Genomic DNA, 24,823 nt, shown 5'->3' with positions numbered 1-24,823 from the left:
GCTCCGTCAACCACGGTGACAAAATAAAAGACTTCCGCTCAGCACTCCGCCCTTCACAATAAAACACTGGCTGCATCCGCAATCCCATACTTCCACCCTAATGATTGGCAAAAACAGTATGTGAGATTTTTTAGTGCGTCCGAACTTAAGTACGTACACAATAGTATGCGCTATCCATAATCATCCCGGAGAAATTTATTAATATGGATTGATGGACACTAGCAGAAACTTCCTACAATGCAATGCAGCGGTGGTTGGTTTCTAAGTGCTGCGCAGATACATTGTCATAAGTATAATATTAAATATAATAATATTATTATATAATATTAATATTATAACATTCGTATATAATAATATTATATAATGTCATCTTGTTTGGGCCAGGATAAAGGGGAAAGAGCGGAGCGGTGCTGCTACTGCTGCTGTGACAGGAGTTGTTACCATGGTAACAACTTCCCCTCCCAACGGCAGGAAGAGCCGTGTGGCTCTTAATAGTACGTCCAAATTAATGAATACTACTGATATTTATTCAAAAGTGTGCCGAACTTAACTGTACTTTTTGAGTATATACTGTTTAGTATGGCATTTCGCACACACGAACTGATAGTCAAGATTATTTTATTTTCGAGGAAAATAAATAAAGCTATGAAATACTTTCATGCCTTGATATTAAACGTATTAGACAATAACATGGAACAAAATCAAGTTATTACCATGAAGCATGTTTACATCTGTCCAGTTTGAGTTTAGTTTGAAGATGAAAAGGTTGATAAAATGGGAGTTTACAAGACACGTGACTGGTGACAAGGAACACATTTTTTAATATAATTAAAAAAAAATATTACATAAACATCAGGTAAAAACTCCCCTTTAGGAGGGAAGAAACCTTGACCTGGATCATAAGGGGGGGACCCTCCTGCTGGAGACCAGCTGGGCAGATTAGGAAAAGAGAGAACAGACAGAGAGAATGAAGAACAGAGAAAGGAGAGACACAGACACAATGGATAAATGGTGGAACACAGGGATGACTACATACACAGATGTAGACAGCAGACACTCAGGAGTATGGGGGTACTCCAAGCAAGGATGTCAGCGGGCATCTACCAAACATCCACACAGACAGGTGGAAGCAAGCAGTGGGATGATCAGAGGGGGGGACTGCAGGTCAGCATGCAGCTCCTGAAACTCTGGCCTGTAAACATGCACAGAAGAGAAAGGGAGGGGCAGCAGAACACCTGCCCTCCAGATACTCTAGGAACTATTGGCACTTTTCCACTAGTACCTACTCAGCTCTACTCATCTCAGCTCGGCTCAACTCGGCCTGGTTTCTTTTCCATAACAATTCAGCACCTGGAGCAGAAGTAGGAGGGTTGGAGTGAAGCTGCTGTGACGTATTTGATTGTGTGATCTAAATGAAGACAACACTAAATATGTAGAACCTGGAGGAGATGATAGATGTGCTGCTGGGTCTGTGGCTTGTGTTCGATATCAAGTCAAAAAATGAGAGGGAGAGAAGCTTCGGGTGGCAACGTTTTTAAATTTTTTTTTGTCTCTGCACTGCCACAGTTCCATGGCCAAAGTTCCGGGGGCCGTCCTATGGACTGGGCAGACCGGTGAGACAGCTCCGGGGGGGACGCCCCCGAGGCTTAGGTCTTGGCGTGGGGCCTGGACGACTTGGCAGGGGGCCTGGAAGGCTTGGCGAGGGCCTGGAAGGCTTGGCGTGGGGCTTGGCATGGGGCTCAGACGGCTTGGCAGGGGGCTTGGCGTGGGACTTGGCAGGGAAACTTGACTTGGCGGGGGAAACTTAACTTGGCGGGGGAAACTTGACTTGGCGGGGGAAACTTGACTTGGCGGGGGAAACTTGACTTGGCGGGGGAAACTTGACTTGGCGGGAGAAACTGACTTTGAGGATACGAGGAGCCGGCTGCGGGGGAACCCGGCTGAGGGGGAACCCGGGTCCGTGGCGCTGGCTGCGGGGGAGCCCGGGTCCGTGGCGCTGGCTGCGGGGGAGCCCGGGTCCGTGGCGCTGGCTGCGGGGGAGCCCGGGTCCGTGGCGCTGGCTGCGGGGGAACCCGGGTCCGTGGCGCTGGCTGCGGGGGAACCCTGCCAACAGGGCCTTGTTTTTCTGGCTTCCTGGAGAAAGAATTTCCACCAGTCCATAGTCTTTCCTGCTGGGTTCATGCTGGTGGTTCCGTTCTGCCAGGCCTGCTGTCAGGCTGGTGTGGTGAGGACCCAGATACAGGAGATAAAGGGAGGCCGGAGGCAGGAGTCCTCAAAAAACAAGGATTTATTAACAAAAAGGCAAGAACCAAAAACCAAAAGTGCTGCTTGGCAGGATCAAAAAACAGAAACAGGGATCAAAACCTTGAGCAAAAACAGGAAACATGGAGGGAAGCACAGTACGGAACCACAAGGAGCAAGGGAATGACAAGACCAGATATACACAGGGGATAACGAGACACAACGAGACACAGGTGCAGACGATCAGGGCAGATGGGACACAGGCGGGGCAAAACAGAAACTCAAAGACTTGGGGGAAGTGTCAAACCCTGACATAAAACTGCAATCCGTGTTCATAATCTTGTAAAGTTGTAACTTTATGAGTGGTATTCGCACAGAGAAAATACACACTACATATTATATGTATAATTTGACTTAAACAAATGTTTACATTTTTATTTATTTATGCAAAACTGTAGAATAATATGCACACATTTGATTTATGTGCACAAATTCAATTGACAGTTCCCTTACCCCATATTTTACTTTTTAATACCTGTTAGGATTAAACGTGATCTTTCTTGTTGAAGCCATTTGTTTAGTTTCCTCAAAACAATTAATTCATCCATTATTAATGTACAGTATGAGCTTACTATGAATGATGAACTGTGTTAAAAGAAATTGTAGCACTCTAAGGAAGATAAGATCTATCATTCATGATCGTAGTTCAGTGCAATAATGAAATTAAATGAAATGAAGTTTCATCAAACTTTATTTTCACAGTACACAGGAAAGGCCGGTGCCGGATTGGACCAAGGGACGAGCCTCCAGGACCAGCCAACCACGAGAGCGGCAAAGTCTAAACCACGCCTTCTCCATCTATAGTATAAATGTTTACGTTAGCCATGTCAGGCTCCTCTTTTTATCGTATCTCAGGACAGTCGGTGTTCCTCTTTCCAATTTTTGAACACACGGTCAGACTCTTTGAAAGACAACTCTGACAGACCTTCACACATCGGCAAAGTGAACCCACGGATAAACCAGACTTCTGCAGATCTACGGTTCTTTTTCTTAGTTTTATTGATTTTTAATTTTATTTTCCCATGATGCCATGCAATGATGCCTTTCTGTTTGAAGCTGTGTTTATTTGTTTCCGATGCATATTACAACTTGTTTTCCTAATAGATGTCTCTTTATAGATTTTCCTCTCAGTCATAGTCAATTTTCTGTGATTAGACCAGACAAGACCCCCGACACAGCAGGGACCAGGTGCAGACAAGACCCCCGATACAGCAGGGACCAGGTGCAGACAAGACCCCCGATACAGCAGGGACCAGGTGCAGACAAGACCCCTGATACAGCAGGGACCAGGTGCAGACAAGACCCCCGATACAGCAGGGACCAGGTGCAGACAAGACCCCAGATACAGCAGGGACCAGGTGCAGACAAGACCCCCGATACAGCAGGGACCAGGTCCTCCACAGCACAGGGGGGGGGGGGGGGGGGGGGGGGGGGTTGGCAGCCCTGAGCTGCAGGTGCCTCCCAGGCTCTGCCATGGATGTATTATAGAGCGGGCTCTGCCCATCGGGGCTGGGATGTGACCAGTACCGGCATCTCTGTCAGCTGATCTGAGGTGACCGGAGATGATGAGTTGGACCGTAGTGGAGATGGTGATGGTGTCTACAATTGTTCTCGCTAATATCTTTATTATCAGTGTTATTATTATTGTTTTTCTTCGTTGTTGTTGATTGTCAAAGTTATTGTCATGATGTTCTAGGTTGGTACACTTGGGAATGTGTATTCATGTATGCAAAAGTGTATTTGTAGTGTATTAGTATAAACTGTATTTATGCATGTTTGTATGCATGTTCAGTATTTATATGTACAAGTACGCACTAGTACTGCTATTAATATTAGTAGATGAGCCATGTAATATTCATACGGTATACAGTAAACACTATAATTCGAAAGTTTGATGAAAAAACGTATATATGTTTTGATACAAACCACATAAAATAGATTTATACTCAAAGTTTCATGCACATTAGTACAGATGACTAAATCAGAAAGATAATATTATGGCAATATCCATTTGTTTGCTTGTTTCATAGGTAACTTTTGTTATATGTACTTTATTTATATGTAGCTGTCTATCTTATGTCTGCCTTTTATGTAATAACCCACCTCACATTCACTCACATCACATCCCATCCCATCCCATCCCATCCCATCCCATCCCATCACATCCCATCCCATCCCATCCCATCCCATCCCATCCCATCCCATCACATCCCATCCCATCCCATCCCATCCCATCCCATCCCATCCCATCCCATCCCATCCCATCACATCCCATCCCATCCCATCCCATCCCATCCCATCCCATCCCATCACATCCCATCCCATCCCATCCCATCCCATCCCATCCCATCACATCACATCACATCACATTGCACCCATAACTGTCTGTCTCTGTCCTTTCATGTTTCCACCGCTGGTTTTAGCCTCTCTGGTAGAGCCAGGTTTAATCTGTTAATAAAGTGTTTGCTCAATCTGACAAGATGGCTGGTGCAGGACACGTTCACTTTCACACACACCTACGCACAAAAAATTAATAACTGCTGCCAGATTAAAATGCATTTATACTGGAAAGAAGGAGGTATGCCAATTATGCACTAGCCACGGATATATATGCAGACAAAATTTAAAAAAAAACACGTCAGCACATGATTGTGATGATGCTGCAGGTGAAGCAGGTGGCGGTTATGGCTTACAGGAACATCGGTACATGCGTTGGACGTCCCCAAGTCAATTTGGGAGATACTTCCAAGGGTGGTGGAGAATGAAAGAGCAAAGATCCTGCAGGACTTCCAGGTCCAGATCAATAAACTGGCTAAACAACCAGATATTGTTGTGGTCGACAAACCCCAGAAGAGAGCAGTGGAGCTTCATGTGGCGATCCCAAGAGACATCAATAATATCAAGAAGAAGGAACACGAGAAACTGGAGAGGTACCAGGGGTTGAAGGAGGAGATGGAGAAGATCTGGAAGGTGGAGACAGCTGTGGTACTGATAATGGTCGGAGCATTTGGAGCTGCACCCTCCAAGCTGGGAGAACCCTCAAACTCCCAGACGTCTGGTAGAGGATCCGAGTCTGCAGAGGACAGCCGCCCACAGGGGAATGGACGATGGAGGGTTTCTTAAATATTTCCCCCTAGCTAGGGATAAGAATCAAGAACCGGCTCTTGTTCAGAACCGGTTCCCAGTGTTTCAATTCCATGGAATTGTTTGCAAATTTTGCAAACGATTGCCTTTTTGATTCCAGTGGGCACGAATGACGTCATCCAGCACGTTGCATATCTTATGCACGTTACATAGCTTACGCACGTTACATAGCTTATGCACGTTGCGTAGCAACCAGCAGTTAATAGTAAATATGCCGCGATACAATCGCTCGAAGTCTGGTTCCATTTCAGTAAAAAAGACCACAACAGGGTAACTTGGATGCTTCATCAAAAGGTCATGTTTGCAGATTTGTAAAAAGCTCTGGAATCCAGTTGTGCACAACTTGCACAACTGCTGTTTTTTGCCCCACTGTATTTTTCACTGGCTGAGAGTTTTATTTTTGAGTACTCAGTTCATATATCCTTTTAAAGTAGAGAATTTTTATTTCTATTGGAAAAATTTTGGGCATTCTTGTGGAGCTGCCACAGCATCATTAATGTTAAAATGTGTTTATTTCTAAAGAAGAATATTAAATGTATTATTATTAAAATGTTATATTGGTGATGCTAATCAACCTTATATTGTCTTTTTTTCCCAAATGAGAATCGATAAGGGAATCGATTAAGAACCGAATCATTAAGCAGAATCGAAGATGTGATTGGAATCGTAGAAATCTTATCAATCCCCATCCCTACCCCTAGCACTTAAAGTTGTCAGATTATGGGATTATAGCTTGTAACTGTTAATATAATAATAATCTAATAATAGCCATACGAATACATTAAACTAGGGATAATGAAACAATCACTTCTATAACTGAGACTTTTAAACATTTATTTTGAAATTTCAACCGGAAAAGGCTAATGATGTTTTTCCGTGTAACTTGGTGCGGGGTTAATCGGGGCCGCGTGCCCAGCGTCAGAGCTAGTAACAGTGAGGAGGTCTCACTCTGAGCTCATCTCCAGGGATTAAAACGAGTGTCAACGCAAAGATAATCTAAAAAGAAAAAACATCCCACTCTGCCTCGTTTCAGCGACACTGTGAGAAACTGAACCTCAGATGACGTCAGAACAGTTTTCTCTCCTCGGCTGGATCCTGTCACGTGTACTTTGGATTAAAGTAAACTGTCTGTGCAGACTCTTGGGCCCCCTTCTTCCCAGAGTCCATGCAGTTCTCCAAGTCCTCAGAATCATGTCCTCAGGGACCTGGTGTTTTATTTACAGATTTCATCAGAATGGATGTAAACTGACATTGATTAGCATCATAGATTAATGTAAACTAAAGGTGCTTTTCCACTAGTACCTACTCAGCTCGACTCGCCTCCACTAGGGGTCTAACGTGCCGAGTAGATACTTTTTCTGTTTCTACTCTGCCGAGGTTCTAAGCGGCTGAGTCGGGCTGTGATGTCATCACACTACAGGCCACCGATTGGTCGAGGGGTTGGAGTCAGAAGTCTGTTTCATGATCCATCTCTGAGGTGCAGATGTTCATAAACCTGGTGGCTGAGGAGAGAATTAAAAAGGGATCTAGATCACTTCCTCCTCTTTGTCTCCAAGCACTCACACCTTGACTGAGTGTTTGTCAGGTGTTTGCAGGTGTTTGCCATGTGTCTTTTGGTTTGACCTCCAATGTTATATTATATTCTTTTAGTTAACGTGTCTCTGACATGAAGAATGGATAGATTTGATCCAATTAGGTAAACGGTATTTAGAATCATGTGTTTGGTTATTGGAGAGATTTGTGGGCATTTAATATGTATTCAACATGCTTTAAAGAGTGAATTCATGATTTATTTGTCAAGATAATGTAATTTGTTCTTTCTTTATTTAGAACCATGGCAATCATCCTGAAAACTTCACAGAATCAACATTCACCTTGTGAATTTAAATAAGGGATGATTGATTGATTGCAATCATGTTTCCTGGTGGTTTTGTGGCTCCAGTCAGAAACTTCATTCACTACACGGGCAATAAGGAACGATCAGATCCACCAGGAGCTCTGTCTCTTCATAGCTGCTCGCGGTTCCCAGCTGACTTTTCAGCAGCACCGAGACGAACTAAAAAAATTAAAAAGCGTTGCTGCTTGAAGCTTCTCTCACTCTCATTTTTTAACTTGATATGGAACACAAGCCACAGACCCAGCAGCACATCTATCATCTCCTCCAGGTTCTACATCTTTAGTGCTGTTGTCTTCTCCGTTTACATCACATAATCAAATACGTCACAGCAGCTTCACTCCAACCTCCTACTTCTGCTCCAGGGGCTGAATTGTAGTGGAAAAGAAACCAGGCCGAGATGAGATGAGTAGAGCCGAGTAGGTGCTAGTGGAAAAGTGCCATAGGGCAGCCAAGAAAGAGCTAGGTTTTGATTGGCATCAGGTGGGCTTGTCCCAGGCGGCTTCCACGTCTTTCCATCCAACCATTTACAACGTGACACTGCAGTAGTAAGATACCGAGAGAGCAGCAGATGAATCTGGACGTGCTGTTTTCCAGACTGACACAAAGATCTCTGAATCTATTTGAAAAGACACCTCTCATCCACTGCACGACCACTTCCAGCTACTTCAGTCAGATATAGAGTACCACAATGCAAGACCAAACGTTTTAAACATAGTTTTATACCTACTGCTATAACCCTCCTAAATAAATAGATAAGGTTCTAGCCTTTTATGCTGTGATTATGGTTTATGTTTATGTTTTATGTATGTACTAATTGTGTCTTATAAATCACACTACTGCAAAGCAATTTTACCTTCAGGTACAAATAAGGTTGAATTTAACTGAACTGAGTACGAGGAAAAAGAGGCTTTAACAGAACAGTTCAGAAAACCGAGGACGACATCACAGGGGGCAGCTCTTCTTCTGCAATCTGTGGATGTTTCCAGTTGTTGTCTTGTCCACTAGTCCTTGCTCCCGGTCAGAGCTGGGTAGAGTAGCCAAAAATTGTACTCAAGTAAAAGTACTGTTACTTCAGAATAATATGACTCAAGTAGAAGTAAAAAGTAGTCATCCAAATAATTACTTGAGTAAAAGTAAAAAAGTACTTGGTGAAAAAACTACTCAAGTACTGAGTAACTGTTGAGTAACGTCTGATTTATTTTTTTAACACAACCATTAAAACAGACAAAAGTACAAAATAATCATCTTCAGCCAAATTAAATCAATAAAATAATAAAATAAATTAGAATTAATAAAAAATAAAAAAATAGATTAAATTAAAATAATCTTAATGTAAATTCAAGTACTTTAATAAATAATAAAATAAATAAAATAATAACAGAATAAAAAAATAAATTAAGCTTGTAACTCGTTACTACCCACCTCTGCTCCCAGTACAGGGGCTGGTGTGTAGAGAACTCTGGTGGGGTTGAGATGGTGAGAATGGGCTCCTGTCTCTGGTTTTCTTCACCCTCTACGCCCGGGACATTCAACCACTCAGACCTCGGTCTCCAGAAGCCTCCTGTCGACTCTGCAGTGGCTGTGAGGAGGACCAGGGTGTGACGATCTGGGGGTGAAGCTGGACTCTGAGAGGAAGATGTTCTCCAGGATTCAGGTCACACTGGACAAAGTGGACCACCTATTACATGACGTACTGGTCAGACACAGAAGTACCCTCGGTACCAGACCCATGGTACCAGGATGCATCACAGAATCACGGGAGGTCATTCCTGCCAGCATTAATCAAGCTGTTCGATGCCGCCATCGGACTGTAGGACTCACAGACCGACCCAGATGTCTTTGATGTGCAATAATCAATACTTACATTCTCATACTCTTTATTTCTGTACATCGGTACAGTGTATATGTATTCATTTCTTCATTTACTGGAGATATTCTTAATTATTGGGTATATGCCCATATTGCTATTATTCATATTATCCATTATTATCTGGTATTCACATTAAATATCTTTTCATATTATCCCCATCTTTTTATATCTTATATATATCTTTTTAGCACTATTGTCATATTTTTTCTTTGAATCAAAAAAGAATACGACTATCTGTGTTTGACGACAGCTATTTTGTGTTATTTTATGACTTTGTTGTAGTTTTATTTTTTTGTTTGTTTGTTTTTTTTATATTACATTTATTGGAAAGTGTTTTTTTTAAATTGCGTAATTTGTCATTTGTTTTTGTTTTTTATTATTACATTAATTGAAATTTGATTTCTTAGGAAAAAAGGACAGGTAAAATAAGCTTAATCTTCTTTCTGTTCCCCTTTCATTCAAGGAAAGAGATTTGTTGTAATTATATTGAACTGTTTTGTTTTTCTTTTAATGAATCAAATAAAGAATAAGGTCACACACACACACACACACACACACACACATATATATATATATATATATATATGTATGTATGTATTTGTATATATATATATATATATATATATATATATATATATATATTTATATATATATATATATATATATATATATATATATATATATATATATATATATATATATATATATATATATATATATATATATATATATATGTATCGTATTTACATATTAAGTTTTACCCAAGTTTAATCCACCTGATCAAGCACCTCAAACACTCTTTTTTTTATTATTGATCCCATTTATTATTCCATGTATTTACAGTGTAATTGTCTCTCTAATCAAAACCCCATGAAGACTCATTAAAACCTCTACTATTGTTTATTGATCACACCGACCGGGTTACGCCGTGGCATCATGTGATCAGCCCCTTTGACCCCTCCTCTCGCGAGACTCGGCGCGGCTCTTCGCGAGATCTCAGCCTCAGCAACAAATCGGGTCCCGGAGACAAAACCGTCTCGTTTCTGGTAAGAGAGGACATTAACGGCGCCGTGCATGACGGACACGGACACGGGGCGCGTGCGCGATGCAGGGCCGCGCTCTCCGGTGCCCCGGGCACGCGCCTGTGTGGCAGCAGGCGCGTGCGTGTGCGTGTGTGGGTGATGGACCGGGAGGATGGAGGCATGGATGTAGGATGGAGGAGCTGCAGCCCCGCGGGAGCGCGCTGCGCGACCCCGCGGGGGACACATGCACGACCCCGCGGGCGGGCATCCCCCCCGGGTGACCTTCATGCAGGGCGGAGGTCAGGGGAGGGGACTGGTGTCTCTCACCTGGGGACAGGGCGGAGGGGGGCGGGGCCTGCAGGAACCCGGCAGAGACCAGAGGACAGGAGGACACACAGGTGTTTGAAATGAGGGGTCTGAGGACAGACATCTGAGTACAGGTGTCTGAGTACAGGCATCTGGGGACAGGTGTCTTAGGACAGGTGTGTGATAACCAGTGCTTTAAGTGGACAAAAATAAGTGCCGGTACTCCCCTTATACAACTGATGTCAGGTAAATTAAGTGGTGGGTAACAGCAGATGATTAAGTGATATATTTAAATACTAGGACATGATCCTGATTTTTAAAAAGAAATTTTTTTTATTGAATTTTCCAAACAAATTATGTGTACACAAGGGAGAGGCCCTCAGGTAGCAGAGAGGCTGATGCACAACCGAACTAACTGGTGCACAACCGAACTAACTGGTGCACAACCGAACTAACTGGTGCACAACCGAACTAACTGGTGCACAACCGAACTAACTGGTGCACAACCGAACTAACTGGACCTAGAGTTCCCTGTGGACAGACACATGCGAGACACACAGATAAAATATGGAGACAAGGCATGGAGAAAATTGGAGAAGTGAACTATGCAGTTGACAAGTAAATCAATTAAATAACATACTCCTGTGTTTGTTTCTATCATAAAAAAAGGATGACAATGGCTGTCTATTATTTTAGACTTAAATATTTGATCGTAGTGAAACTTACAAGGGCAACTACACATATTTAGGAGGACCAACAACATGATATTATTGATGAATAAGATCTTCATATACTTACATATACTTAAAATGCAACCACATCTTGAACAGGAGGTTGACAAACAAGGCACTGGTATGAACATACCCTGTGGACAGACACATGAGAGACACAGATCAAACAAGGCATGGACAAAAAATAACACACCGACCCATAATAAACTCAAATCATAATTTTTCAGACAACAAATGTTAAAAACTACGAAGCTTTTGAAGCTTAGAATTCATAGCAGTGTTGCTGTTCTGGTTTGCATTATATTGTACAAATGTGTCAAAAGAAGTGGACCTTGAATATATAAGACAACTGTGATAATATTTCAACCTACTTAGAAAAGGCTCCAGCAGGTCTTGGGGTCACCTTTGCTCCAACGGCTTGGAGCTTCACATTCCTGTCTTCTGCGCTTCGTCTCCCCTTCGCCAGCCATGACATCACATACAGTAGCTTTGTGGACTGAACTGTTCTAATGGTGGCCCATTACATTTTTTTTTTTTTTTTTTTTTTTTTTAATGGTTGATACCATGCCGGTAAAAACCTAAGGCATATATATGTGCATTATTGCTATATTTAATATATAAACATATATATATATATATATATACGAATACACATACATATATATACACATACAAACCCAGTGAGAAGAAGACAGATTCTGAGGACAGGTGACTGAGAACAGGTGTCTTGAGTACAGGTTTTTGCGGACAGACATCTGAGGACAGGTATTTGAGGACAGGTGTCTGAGGACAGGTGTCTCAGGACAGGTGTCTCAGGACAGTGTCTCAGGACAGGTGTCTGAGGACAGGTGTCTGAATACAGGTGTCTCAGGACAGGTGTCTGAGTACAGGTGTCTGAGGACAGGTGTCTGAGGACAGGTGTCTTAGGACAGGTGTCTCAGGACAGGTGTCTGAGGACAGGTGTCTCAGGACAGGTGTCTGAGGACAGGTGTCTGAATACAAGTGTCTGAGTACAGGTGTCTGAGGACAGGTGTCTGAGGACAGGTGTCTGAGGACAGGTGTCTGAGTACAGGTGTCTGAGTACAGGTGTCTGAGGACAGGTTACTTAGGACAGGTGTCTCAGGACAGGTGTCTGAGGACAGGTGTCTCAGGACAGGTGTCTGAGGACAGGTGTCTGAATACAAGTGTCTGAGTACAGGTGTCTGAGGACAGGTGTCTGAGGACAGGTGTCTGAGGACAGGTGTCTGAGGACAGGTGTCTGAGTACAGGTGTCTGAGGACAGGTGTCTGAGGACAGGTGTCTGAATACAAGTGTCTGAGTACAGGTGTCTGAGGACAGGTGTCTGAGTACAGGTGTCTGAGGACAGGTGTCTGAGGACAGGTGTCTGAGGACAGGTGTCTGAGTACAGGTGTCTGAGGACAGGTGTCTGAGGACAGGTGTCTCAGGACAGGTGTCTGAGGACAGGTGTCTGAGTACAGGTGTCTGAGGACAGGTGTCTGAGGACAGGTGTCTGAGTACAGGTGTCTGAGGACAGGTGTCTGAGGACAGGTGTCTGAGGACAGGTGTGTGAGGACAGGTGTCTGAGGACAGGTGTCTGAGGACAGGTGTCTCAGGGACAGGTGTCTCAGGACAGGTGTCTGAGGACAGGTGTCTGAATACAGGTGTCTGAGGACAGGTGTCTGAGTACAGGTGTCTGAGGACAGGTGTCTCAGGACAGGTGTCTGAGGACAGGTGTCTGAGGACAGGTGTGTGAGTACAGGTGTCTGAGGACAGGTGTCTGAGGACAGGTGTCTCAGGACAGGTGTCTGAATACAGGTGTCTGAGGACAGGTGTCTGAGTACAGGTGTATTAGGACAGGTGTCTCAGGACAGGTGTCTGAATACAGGTGTCTGAGGACAGGTGTCTGAGGACAGGTGTCTCAGGACAGGTGTCTGGGGACAGGTGTATTAGGACAGGTGTCTGAATACAGGTGTCTGAGTACAGGTGTCTGAGGACAGGTGTCTCAGGACAGGTGTCTGGGGACAGGTGTCTGAGGACAGGTGTCTGAGTACAGGTGTCTGAGGACAGGTGTCTCAGGACAGGTGTCTGGGGACAGGTGTCTGAGGACAGGTGTGTGAGTACAGGTGTCTGAGGACAGGTGTCTGAGGACAGGTGTCTGAGGACAGGTGTCTCAGGACAGGTGTCTGAGGACAGGTGTCTGAATACAGGTGTCTGAGGACAGGTGTCTGAGTACAGGTGTATTAGGACAGGTGTCTCAGGACAGGTGTCTGAATACAGGTGTCTGAGGACAGGTGTCTGAATACAGGTGTCTGAGGACAGGTGTCTCAGAACAGGTGTCTGAGGACAGGTGTCTGAAGACAGGTGTCTGATGACAGGTGTCTGAGGACAGGTGTCTGAATACAGGTGTCTGAGGACAGGTGTCTGAATACAGGTGTCTCAGGACAGGTGTCTGAAGACAGGTGTCTGAGGACATGTGTCTTAGGACAGGTGTCTCAGAACAGGTGTCTTAGGACAGGTGTCTGAAGACAGGTGTCTGAAGACAGGTGTCTCAGGACAGGTGTCTGAAGACAGGTGTCTGATGACAGGTGTCTGAGGACAGGTGTCTTAGGACAGGTGTCTTAGGACAGGGTGTCTGAGGACAGGTGTCTGAATACAGGTGTCTGAGTACAGGTGTCTGAGGACAGGTGTCTTAGGACAGGTGTCTGAAGACAGGTGTCTCAGGACAGGTGTCTGATGACAGGTGTCTGATGACAGGTGTCTCAGGACAGGTGTCTTAGGACAGGTGTCTTAGGACAGCTGTCTGAAGACAGGTGTCTGATGACAGGTGTCTGATGACAGGTGTCTGAATACAGGTGTCTGAGTACAGGTGTCTGAGGACAGGTGTCTTAGGACAGGTGTCTGAAGACAGGTGTCTCAGGACAGGTGTCTGAAGACAGGTGTCTGATGACAGGTGTCTCAGGACAGGTGTCTTAGGACAGGTGTCTTAGGACAGCTGTCTGAAGACAGGTGTCTGATGACAGGTGTCTGATGACAGGTGTCTGAGGACAGGTGTCTCAGGACAGGTGTCTGAGGACAGGTGTCTGAGGACAGGTGTCTGAGTACAGGTGTATTAGGACAGGTGTCTCAGGACAGGTGTCTGAATACAGGTGTCTGAGGACAGGTGTCTGAGGACAGGTGTCTCAGAACAGGTGTCTGAGGACAGGTGTCTCAGAACAGGTGTCTGAGGACAGGTGTCTGAGGACAGGTGTCTGAGGACAGGTGTCTGAGGACAGGTGTCTCAGAACAGGTGTCTGAGGACAGGTGTCTGAGTACAGGTGTCTGAGTACAGGTGTCTGAGTACAGGTGTCTGAATACAGGTGTCTGAGGACAGGTGTCTGAGGACAGGTGTCTCAGAACAGGTGTCTCAGGACAGGTGTCTGAAGACAGGTGTCTGAGGACAGGTGTCTTAGGACAGGTGTCTTAGGACAGGTGTCTGAAGACAGGTGTCTCAGGACAGGTGTCTGATGACAGGTGTCTGATGACAGGTGTCTGATGACAGGTGTCTGATGACAGGTGTCTGAGGACAGGTGTCTGAGGACAGGTGTCTTAGGACAGGTGTCTGAAGACAGGTGTCTCAGGACAGGTGTCTGAAGACAGGTGTCTGAGGACAGGTGTCTGAGGACAGGTGTCTGAAGACAGGTGTCTGAGGACAGGTGTCTTAGGACAGGTGTCTTAGGACAGGTGTCTGAGGACAGGTGTCTTAGGACAGGTGTCTGAGTACAGGTGTCTGAGTACAGGTGTCTCAGGACAGGTGTCTCAGGACAGGTGTCTGAGGACAGGTGTCTGAGGACAGGTGTCTGAAGACAGGTGTCTGAGGACAGGTGTCTGAGGACAGGTGTCTCAGGACAGGTGTCTCAGGACAGGTGTCTCAGGACAGGTGTCTTAGGACAGGTGTCTGAGTACAGGTGTCTGAAGACAGGTGTCTGAGGACAGGTGTCTGAGGACAGGTGTCTTAGGACAGGTATTGGAGGACAGGACAGATGTCTGAGTTGGGAGACCTGCTGGGGACAGCCCTGTCAGAAGTTGCTGTCCTGCTGCTCTATCCTGAACCAGTGATTTTCTGATGATGAAACACAAAGATCAGACTGATGAATTCAGACTGGACTGAAGAAAGTGACCTTGTTTCTGGTAGTTCAGTGAGTCTTTGTGTGGTCGTCTTTACACCATCTTTACACCATCTTTACACCGTTACCATTTGTGGAATCGTTAAACCATAACGAGGTTAGTGTTGGTAGCAGTTGGTCACAGACTGGTGGAGTTCACTGTAACTGCCTTCAGAAACTGCAAATCCATGAACACTGTCACTGACGACACCAACGGGATCCTCTTGTGCCGGGGGGGGGGGGGGGGGGGGGGCAATCCTGGTCCTCCGGAGCTGGTGTCCATGTTTTAAATGTTTCCCTGCTTCATCGCACCCTGATATGAATGAGTGAAAGAGTGTGTCATTAACAAACTTGTGCAGATCTGGATGTTGGGGGTGGGGGATGTATGAGACACAAAATAAAATGAAGTTTATGACAGTAATGACACACACATGAACAACAAAGACAGCAGAGTAAGGAAACAGCCCAGTGCATAGAGATGGGAATTGATAAGATTTTTACGATTCCAATTCTATTTTCTATTCTGCTTACCGATTCGGTTCTTTAACAATTCCCTTATCGCTATTTGGAAAAAAAGGACAACAATGAGGCAAATGGCGTTAATATGATAGGGAGTGTTCACTAGGACATGCTAACGTTGCTGATGCTGCTGGGAAACTCAACATTCCTTCATCATTATTGCTGCTGTGTGCGCAAAAATCTTTGCATGTTGGTATAATTTCCTCCCTTTGACGAAAAATATTCACTTAGCAAGTATTGCAAGTTAGCCTGTTATCGTCTTTTTTACTGAAATATAACCAGACTTTCGTACTAGGGGTGCAACGGTTCAGGCAGCCCACGGTTCGGTTTCGGTTTCGGTTTTTAGGCCACGGTTTCGGTTCGGTTTCGGTTTAAGTTAAACCTAAATTATGGTTCTGGGTTAAATCGACGCAGAGCCTACGGCGTAAGGTACACGGCGACGCGCACCCTACTCTGCGTTGGTGTAACGCAGAACCATAAATCAGCCTTCATGTGCATGAAGAGAGCTTTTTTTTTCCAAAATTATCTGTTTATTTCTCTCATCAAAATGTAAATTACTATAATTCTTTATAGTCAACAGCCTCTTAATCTTGACAACTCAGTACAGTAAGTACATTTTACATTACTAAATACGTAAGGGATAATGCCCGACGAGGTACATTATCAGAAATATATGGGCGTGAACCGTCCGACGCGAAAATATTGTAAATTATTATAATTATAATTATTACAATATTACAAAATATTGTAGCTTGATCCTGATATGGGAGAGTTACAAAGTTGGGGAGATCAGCCTGTATTCTCTCGTCTCTCTGCCGGTCACAGTAATGCACGTGATGTCATGAAGGAGCCGGTGGTGGCAGAGGGAGGGAGGGCTGAACCTCGGGTTTTTTTCAGGTGTTTTAATTTAATTATTGGGGGAGTTTTGCCCAATACGTTAGAGTTGGAGTCTGCCTTTGTTTATGACTGTAAAGCTGTTCGTTTCCTTCCTGTAAATAAACCGGCCCGATCAGAGCCGTCTCCGCCGGCTCAGTGTAACGTTTCACTGACCAGGCGGAGACTCTGATCTTCCACTAGCCAGTCTCAAGCAATGATTACAGACAGTAAAAGCTTTGTTAACTGTTTTCACTCCACCGTCGTTGTAACCAACAGCGAAACCCAAATGATGCCACCGGAGATATGAATGAAGCCGTCGCTTCTTCGAACTTTTTTTCTCTCAACTCCCCCGCTCCGTGTCTGCTCTGTGTGAGCAGGGAGTGGGCGGAGCTACGAGGGGGAGTGGGCGGAGCTACAGCAGTGACTCGCGGAGCGCTTTTCTGCAGCAGCTGACAGGCACAAAAACACGCGGATTGTAAAACATTAATGCAAAATTAATGGCAAAACCGAAAATCCGCGGCACACGTGGGCGTATTGAACCGTGGAGGGCGAACCGAACGGTTCGGTTTTATACCGAGAACCGTTGCATCCCTATTTCGTACGTCTGTATCGCTTGGGCTCCATGTCTACTATCAACTGCTGGCTTACGCACGTTACGCAACATGCGTGATGACATCATTCATGCTCACTGGAATCGAAAAGGGAATCGTTTGAAAAATAAGCAAACGATTCCAAGGAATTGAAACGCTGGGAACCGGTTCTGAACAAGAACCGGTTCTCGATTCCCATCCCTACCAGTGCATCATGGGAGGTGGTGACCTGGTGTGTGTGTGTGTTTCCAGGGGTCATGGAGGTGTCCTCTCACAGCCTCTTCCTGCTGCAGCAGCTCAACGTCCAGAGAGAGTTCGGGTTCCTGTGTGACTGCACCGTCGCCATTGGAAACGTCTACTTCAAAGCTCACCGCGCAGTGCTGGCCGCTTTCTCCAACTACTTCAAGATGATCTTCATCCACCAGTCCAGGTGAGAGCACTGACCCAAACAGCTGTGCAGACTCTCCGGTAGGTCCGGGGAGACACCTCCGAAGGTACAAACCCAAAGCGGAACACGTCAGGAAAGTCTTCCATCTCTGTCTTCCAAGTACGAACCATCACGTGTGTGAAAGAACAGGTCATACCCCTGTGGTGTCACCTACAGGTTTCTGAAGAGTGCTTTTGAAGCCTCTTCTTTGTCTCTGAGAATGGGGCCACGTCAGTCGGTCTGGAAACTTGAACATTCCCAGCTGAACTTGGTTATTGGGAGTTAGCTCATTGAGTTTGGCTGTCTCAGTTTTATGCTAACCTATGATGCTAATAAGTGTCAACTTCCATTCGTTCTGTCCTAATTTGTTCATCCAGTGTCATTTCTGTTATCCCCGCTGAGACAGAAACCACCTGTGAAACATTTACTGCTGGGGCTGAAACGAGGGTCGGGGCACCAGCAGGGCTCTGCTCTGGGACTCCTAACCTTCTCTTCTAATTGAGCGTAGCGGAGTCTTTGATGTGTTTTCAGAGCTGGATCCGGCAGAACTCTGAGCAGAGTTAAGGTCAGTTTATACTCTCCGCTTGAAACAGACGCGGACGGACCTTTCTGTCCAGATCCTGGGTTGATTTGCATCCGTCTTGTGGAGCGGCGCCTCGATGCTTAATGTTATCGAAGAAACGGAGCGATACCACTGGAAGTGGTGGGGGCTGTTTTGATCATAGTGACTCAGTCAGTAACTAGATATGAGAACATGGAACAGAATGAGGAATTCTGTACCTGATGAGAAGGGAACACGGTGAAGCAGACAGCCAGACTAGCACTGCAACTAAACTATTTTTATCGTAAATTTATCGACTAACAACAAACCATTGAAAATTATTTCAGCAAGACAATTTCAGCCCAATTTTTTTTTCCCATTTTATCACCCCGTGCACCTACCTAAGTCAGTCCTGGGCATTGCTCCCTCTTCCAACCCCGGGAGACCCTGCACTGAGCTCAGGTCTCCTCCATAACCTGAGGAGTGAGCAGGCCGCATCTTTTCACCACAGGGTGGGGTTTCTCCGGCCGGACGTAGCGCGTGGAAGGATCACGTTATTCCAGCCAGATCACAGATGGAAGCCGGGTGGAAGTGAGATTGACATTTGAGAGTAATAGCAGGCTCGGTCGCTGAGACATCTAAAGGCATGTTCCAACAAGTTGTTGTAGTTCCTTATACAGGTCAGATAACAAATGGACTCATAAATGTGGCGTAAATGTCAGAAGTCAAGAATATCTGCGTTTATAAACTTTTGTAAGCTTTACAATGACTGAAGACATTAAATGAGGCATGAAAACCATTATCCCTTTAACCCTTGTGCTGTCTTCAGGTCAAGGAAGGGGGAAAGGGAGGAAAGAAGGAAGGGAGGAAGGGAAGAAGGAAGGAGGAAAGAAGGAAGGGAGGAAGGGAAGAAGGAAGGGAGAAAAAAGGAAGGAAGAGAAGAAGGAAGGAAATAAGAGAAGAAAGAAGGATGGAGACAAGAAGGAAGGGAGGGAGGGAGGAAGAAAAAAGTTGGAAGGAAGAATGGAGAGAAGAGAGGAAAGAAGGAAGAATGGATACAAGAAGGAACGAATGAAGGAAGGGAGAAAAGGAGGGACGGAGGTAAGAAGAAAAAATAGGAAGGCAGGAAAGAAGAACATAAGGGAGAAAAGAAGGAAGGGAGGGAGGGAGGAAGAAAAAAGTACAAAGGAGGGAAGGAGGAAGAATTGGGAAGAATTGGGTCATTTTGACCCGAGGACAACACAAGGGTTAAGAAGTGTTGCAAGTTCAACGTGTGATGTCACCAACTAATAATCCATCGTTCCATTCTTTGGTGACTACTTCCAATATTAAATGCAGCCCTTTTGAATGTTCTGGCAGACATCAGAAAGTAGTGAAAATTATGTTTTGTCATCAGTTTGTGTAAAATTAACTGAAAAAATTGTCCATATGATTTTCGTTCAGTGGTCTCACACTTTACCCCCATGCACGAAAATAAAACATTAAACACATTAAACACAAATGTGGTCACTGTTCTCAAAGACCTCCAGTCACTCCACCTCTGTATATGGCTAGATATACATCCAATATTCATTTAAAGAAAATGTTTTTGCCTAATTTAATAGCAAAAAACTCATCTCTCCAGTTGCTGTACAACTTCAGTGATTGACTCATCACTGCCCCCTGGTGGAGATATTGCTAAAAAAACATACAAACGCAAATGTTTCAGCTCTACTACTCTTTGTTTCAGTTGAATTAGTTCAGGTTTTAGTTCCACTAGTCCTGATTTCAAGTCCTACTAGTCATGGTTTCATTTCACTAGTCCTTGTTTCAGTTTAAGTAGTCTTAGCTCTACTAGTCTGTTTTGTTTCTACTAGACGTGGTTTTCAAATAGTCCTGGTTTCGGCTCTGCTGGTCCTGGTTTCAGTAACATTTATTAGCATCAAAGGTTAGCACAGTGGTTCCCAAATGTTTTCTGGTGGACCCTCTTTGGTCTATACGAACCAATAACTTTTTTCCTTTTGTTTTTTTAAACCGTGCCAATTAATTCTATAACGTAGCGTCGTTAGCTTGACAGTTAAGTTTAACACAGCGTTGATTTGACAGCTGAAAAATGAGTTTTGTCCAAGACAGTTATTTTATATTCAGCCTCTAGCTGAGTAAACAAGCTGATTACAGGTGTTTTACTGTGATGCAACATCCTGCAGATGGCAGGACAGACCATAAGTTAGCTTATGTGTTAACTGCACTATTGACCACTTTCTTTTTTTTTTGCTCCACTTGTTTTTTTTCTTTCTTTTCTTACTACCAGATGGATAGCTTCTGTTAATTTTGATAGACGTGCATCAGGTGAGAGCCAGTGGTAGAGGCCCCTTCACGGTGTTCTCCGCCAACCGGCATACCACATTGCAAATTCTCCTCACTGTCAAGAAGAACATTGATCAAAAGTGACTGATGGATAAATTCAGGTCCCGATATATTTCCTTTTGGGCTTTGGCTGGTATGCCAGTCGGCGAGCTGCACTTCTGATTATGCCAGCAGTGTCCACCACTGAACCACTTACTGTAAAATAAACCTGCCTGACAGGTGGGGATGTTTCAGCCGAATTCCCGGTTGGTTCGTTCAATATTACAAGAAAAGAGATTTTTCAAAAGCACTTTTCAGAAACCTGGGGGTGATGTCACAGTTGTTCTTTCATTATATCTATTAGTCCATGAGCCAGAGCCCAACATTTCACTTATCAGTACCACTCAAGGTGACCAAACTTAATTATGATTTTTGAAAATATCCATGTCTGTATATGATATTTTGGTATGATAACCCTTCCTGAGTGGCAGCTGTATCATATTTATCATCTCATGAAGTTACCCACCCCCTTCAGAAAATTACACTTTAGATGCTGCTGCATATCCTGGTTTAGACTCATGTACAGGAAATCTGTCAATGTTTCACTATATTGTCTTTGGTATCATTTTAAAGGGGACCTTTTAAGCATTCATTCAAGCTAAGATGTGAATCTTTCTGACCAACATAGAGGCCACTGCAGCTCTTTAAACTATAAACAACACACATTTTTACACAATTTTCGCCTAAATGATATACTATCTTTTATGTACACGCACTGATGCTGATGCTTTTCCACAAATGAAGTTCCTAACGGATAAATAAAGTTATTTATTATTATTATTATTATTATTATTATTATTATTATTATTATTATTATTATTATTATTATTATTATTATTATTATTATTATTTGTATTATTATTATTATTATTATCTTTTAGCCCTGTGTCATCTAGGAACAACAGAGACACAAAATACAAAAACTGGAATACTCACAGGACCATAAGGATTCAGGAAATGTATAATATACCCCATAATATATCATTGTTACAGGTCATTGTGAGCCTTAAACTAGAAGAGCATCATTAGGCTCCTATGAAACTACAGTATAACAGCCACTATAGGCTAATGTCAAAAACTGGTTTTTATTATGCAAATACAGGACATAAAGGACACCACAATGAGATAAGAAACCAGCTTAGTTTTATAAACAACATTAGAGACACAAAATACAAAAAAATTTAAAAAAATACAAAAACTGGAATACTCACAGGACCATAAGGATTCGGGAAATGTATAATATACCCAATTTATAATCATCAATTAACCTGAAGGGGGTGGTAACTTCATGAGCTGATAACTATGATCCAGCTAACACTCAGGAAGGTTATCATACCAAAATATCATCTATAGACATGGATCTTTTCAAAAATCCTAAGTAAGTTTGGTCACCTTGAGTGGTACTAATATGTGGTCTGGCCCATGGACTATATGGGAAAGTTCATCATTCAAAGATTCCTTGAATTTGGCAAACTGTATCTATTTAGGGCCTGGGTTAGCCAGACTGAACTCACTGATTATCTGTACAGTCTGATATATTCTAGAAGTTCTCCTAAGACAAGTCTCTTTTAATGTATGTTATATTATTACATGTACTTAAGTGTTGTTTGTATTGAAATATTGCATCTTTTTTGGTTGTACATGTAGAGTGAGAGTCAAGAGGTTGTTCTCTGTCCTGCTGCGTTTCCTCAGTGAGTGTATAAAGATTCAACCCACCGACATCCAGCCGGACGTCTTCAGCTACCTGCTGCACATCATGTACACCGGCATGTGTCCCAAACAGCCGGTGGACCAGAGCCGGCTGCAGGACGGCATCAAGTTCCTGCACGCCTACCAGCTGTGCCGCAAACCCGGCGAGGGCACCCCCGACGCCGCCGCCGACGTCGTCCGCATGTCCAACCTGTACGGCATCCAGATCTCCTCTCAGCTGGCCAACAAGGACGCGCCCGGAGTCCCCAAGACCGGCCGCGGGGCCGCGGAGGACGGGCGCTCCTCGGGCCGGGGGGTCTCAGACCACCAGGCCTCGGCGCTGAGGAACGTCTGCTCGGTGGCGTCCGGAGACGACTCGGACATCTCCGCGCGGATCAAGCAGGAACGTGTGGAGGAGGAGGAAGACGGCGAGGAGGGGCCGGGGGTGGGGTCCCCGTCTCCGGCTCAGGACTGCAGCCCCGGTCAGGGACCCCTGTTCAAGGACCGGGGCCCGACGCTGCTGTGCCCGCGCTGCGGGGAGCGCTGCTCCTCCCCCGACGGGCTGCGGGAGCACCTTTTCAGCCACGCCCTCGACCCCGCCCACCTGATGGGGGGGCTGTCGCAGGGGATTGAGCTGGACGCAACCGCTGAGGAGGAGGGGCCCCTGGGGGCCCAGGAGCCGCTGGACGCCGGCTGCCTGGAGGAAGCGCTGAGGCAGAGCCGGGCTCTGGCCAACCAGCTGGCAGCGGAGCTGAGGAGGAGCAGGGGGATGGGTGGACCCAGGGTCAGCCCCGCCCCCACCCCGGCCCCCACCGTCCTCCACTCACGCAAACGGAAGATTGCCTGCGCCGTCTGCGGCCTGCGCTTCGCCCACCGGAGTCAGCTGCAGGAGCACATGTACACCCACACCGGCAAGCCGGGCCGCCCGCACCGCTACAGCCGCCTCTGCAGCCCGCTCTTCCAGGGCGCCGCACACTTCTGCGACGGTGCCGGCGACCTGGGCGGAGTTTCCACCGCCGCCGCGGCACTTTCCGAGGAAGCCAACAGGGACGTTCAGGACAACGGCAGCTCCGGGTACTCGCTGGACTCGGAGGTCTCGCAGGAGAGCGTGGACGGCATGCCGGTGGAGTGACGGCACTGATCACCTCGCGGCCGTGTTGTCCTGACGTGTCGGTCAGTCATGTGATCATGCTGCGGTGCTGTGGAACGCTTTTGGGTAACCAGTTTGAACTGGTTTGGGTGTCTGGATTGGATTGATCAGCTAGAAGATAACCAGCAGAGTTCTGGACGATGGCAGTCCTACTGCTGATCACACTTTAATGTTGGACATGTGGACACTGTTGTCAGCAGACACAGCAGAACTTCCCTGGACGTCTCACCAACATCCACACATGTCAGTCATGTCATCGTAGTGGGTATAAATACAACCTCAGAGGAATAACACGTTTTGTAAACTTGACATAATTTATTTGAGTCAGTAGATGTTTCCTTCTGCAGGAACGAGGGCTGGGCGATATGGACCAAAAGTCATATCTCGATATTTTCTATCTGAATGGCGATACTCGATATATATCGATATTTTTTCTGTGACATAATTGGGGTTTCCCCCAAAGCATTATAGCATAGCATCTCTGTTAGCTTCATTTTTTTCTGAGGCAAACCCTTAAAAAAACAGTTTTAATACAAAGCCTCGTGCCAAATGTCACACAGGTTCCTTTTATTAACAGAGGTCTGCACAATATCAAAATGTATAAAACAAATGAAATAAAAATAAACTGCCTGCGTATATAGAATAAAAATGCTTCTTGAATAAAATAAAACAAATATCCCTTTCCTGCATAACAATTAAATTAAAATACACTGTGCAATTAATACAATGTAGACAGTAACAGGCAGACTTTTCCACTGAGGTTGACAGTTGTGCAAATAACAAAACATTTGTGCAAATCTCAAATAAAACATTCAAGTCAATTTGTCACAAAATAAGCTATATCAAAATCATAAAAAAAAGCTATATCGATATAAACAATATTGTCTCGTACCATATCGTGTTTGAAAATATCTCGATCTATATTAAAATCTCGACATATCGTCCAGCCCTAGCAGGAACCCTCAGTAGATGGTTCCTACAGGTGTTTGTCCACGTCTACACAGGTCTCTGAAGGTCCCACCATCTCAACCAGCTTCAGGTCTGGACTTGGACCAGGCTGTTCCAGAGCCTGGATTCTTTTATTTTCATCAGTCTGATGTAGATCTGCTGCTGTGTTTGGGATCATTTCCTGTCACATGACCCAGTTTCAGTCAGTCCATTCATCCATCAGTCAGATGTCCTCACATGTGTCTCTAGAAGACTCTGGTCTACAGAGAAGTCCATGGTCTCCTC

General features: G+C 44.9%; 1 protein-coding gene across 1 annotated transcript; it reads left to right on the top strand.

Annotated features, from left to right (window-relative positions):
• Positions 1 to 10,203: 10,203 nt before the first annotated feature.
• On the top strand, positions 10,204 to 24,006 carry zbtb25 (zinc finger and BTB domain containing 25). The gene is made up of 3 exons (XM_061706993.1): positions 10,204 to 10,258; positions 17,651 to 17,828; positions 22,444 to 24,006. The coding sequence occupies exons 2-3, from the start codon at positions 17,656 to 17,658 to the stop codon at positions 23,570 to 23,572; spliced, it is 1,302 nt and encodes a 433-aa protein (XP_061562977.1). The 5' UTR covers positions 10,204 to 10,258; positions 17,651 to 17,655; the 3' UTR covers positions 23,573 to 24,006.
• The last annotated feature ends 817 nt before the right edge of the window (positions 24,007 to 24,823 follow it).

This window comes from Cololabis saira, chromosome 18 (assembly GCF_033807715.1).
Source record: "Cololabis saira isolate AMF1-May2022 chromosome 18, fColSai1.1, whole genome shotgun sequence".
Classification (NCBI taxonomy): domain Eukaryota; kingdom Metazoa; phylum Chordata; class Actinopteri; order Beloniformes; family Belonidae; genus Cololabis; species Cololabis saira.
This window is presented reverse-complemented; position numbering and strand designations above follow the sequence as displayed.

Excerpts from the sequence above, each read along its gene's own strand:
- zbtb25 (XM_061706993.1), top strand. The coding sequence starts at position 17,656 with ATGGAGGTGTCCTCTCACAGCCTCTTCCTGCTGCAGCAGCTCAACGTC. Across the intron at positions 17,829-22,443 it reads ATCTTCATCCACCAGTCCAG|TGAGTGTATAAAGATTCAAC; the intron begins GTGAGAGCACTG and ends GCGTTTCCTCAG.